Source organism: Diaphorina citri, unplaced genomic scaffold (assembly GCF_000475195.1).
Source record: "Diaphorina citri unplaced genomic scaffold, Diaci psyllid genome assembly version 1.1 scaffold6890, whole genome shotgun sequence".
Classification (NCBI taxonomy): Eukaryota; Metazoa; Arthropoda; class Insecta; order Hemiptera; family Psyllidae; genus Diaphorina; species Diaphorina citri.
In genome coordinates, this window is record NW_007384266.1 from 2519 (window position 1) to 4061 (window position 1543).

Below are 1543 nucleotides of genomic sequence, written 5' to 3' on the forward strand. Positions count from 1 at the left end.
GTGTTGGGAGGTTTTTTTTTTTTTTTTTTTTTTTTTTTTTTAATCGTGTATATGTATCTTGATACCAGTTATCAAGTAATGAAAGCGAAGACATCAGATCGATCGGAATGGAGAGCTGCCAACCAATCTTAGGATTGAGGAGAAAGAAGAAGAAGATGTATCTTGATAAATAATGGAGACATGATTCTTTTAGCAACTGTTTCTTAACAACATTCCACATTTGTAACAAATTCAAAGTGACAGTAAAATCTTGTCCACTTACTTGATTTGCTGAACATAATTCTGAACGGAGGTGATTTGGAACACAAACCCCCGGGCAGGATAATCAAGCAACACATAGCATGGACCTTGTAACTGTTTGACCGGTATGGTTTCCAGTAGCATTTTGCTTGTCAGATAGTAGCAGTGATAATGGAGATGATTTAGAGAGGCAAATGCACAGAGCGAGTTGAAACCTATCCTGAAACTCCTGAAATAATGAAAAAATCATTTTCATGACAGTAAGTAGATCACATGTGCTTGGTAAATAATTTAACTTAAATTTTTTTTAAAAAAAAGAGCTCAAAATATCAGGACATACAGATTTTTACTTTTACTCTCATCTGTAGAACCTCTAGATCCTGAAAAAATTCACGTGAAATATACCGTTAAATTTTGTATAGTTAATAAACAATGTTACAAGCAACCACCGTGGCCGAGTGGGTGTGGGTATCACACTAGTCTTGCACGCAGGAGGCCCCAGTTCGATTCCCGGCGGGGCCGAAGTTTTTTCGGCTCTGTGCTTGGAGTTCGGGATGCATTCAGCTTTGTGAGGACAATTGAGTAGCTACTTTAATCGAGTAGCGACCTGTGGTGGCATTACCAGTGTAAAAAGATTATTGAAATATGGAAATTGATTGCAAAGGAGGCACTTAGTAATGTTGTGATATCCATAAAAGTTGTAAAAAAAGCTCTGCTTTACCACAAAAAATTTGAGATAGACAATGTTACAAGGTTGTGTGATGTAAAATATCTTTGATACCCCTCCTTGTGACTTGTGACATCTAATATCCAAGATAATTTTTGATGCATTAAAACAAGGCGTGAGAAAAATTGAACTTACGGAGATTGTGTTAAGTACATGATTTCAACAGCTTTGCGTAATGACTGAAGGGTGACAACTTGATTCAAGCATTGACTGACAGTGGGTACAAACATACAATGATAAGTGTCCAGGGGACTTACATTGATTATGACTAGATCTGAAAACAAGAGATAATGCTGACTAATTTGGATGGTTTTAGAGCAGGGTCTACTTCTTCTTCTTCTTCTTCTTCTTCTTCTTCTTCTTTTTTTCCACCAAAATGCCACTTTACTTATATGGGTTCCAGGCAATGTCAATTGACTTTGTGGTCAACCATAAAGTCACAGCTTCATGTTTGATGTCTTATGTTCTGAGCATCCTCAAACAGTCTCCAAGTATTCTCAGTGGTAATGGTAACACATGACTGTAGAGATTTTTTACCTGAATTTTAGTAGGTATTTTTTTTTTTTTTTTTTTTTT

General features: G+C 36.2%; 1 protein-coding gene across 1 annotated transcript in view; it reads right to left on the reverse strand.

Moving 5' to 3' along the window:
* The window catches only part of LOC103522104 (GDP-D-glucose phosphorylase 1), a 3766-nt gene extending 2482 nt beyond the window's left edge, over nucleotides 1-1284 (reverse strand). The window contains exons 1-2 of the mRNA XM_008487211.3: nucleotides 1103-1284; nucleotides 263-469 (exon numbers count right to left, since the gene is read on the reverse strand). Coding sequence (XP_008485433.2) covers nucleotides 263-469; nucleotides 1103-1197 — 302 coding nt within the window. The 5' untranslated portion in view covers nucleotides 1198-1284. The remainder of the gene's footprint in view (nucleotides 1-262; nucleotides 470-1102) is intronic.
* Nucleotides 1285-1543: the final 259 nt, after the last annotated feature.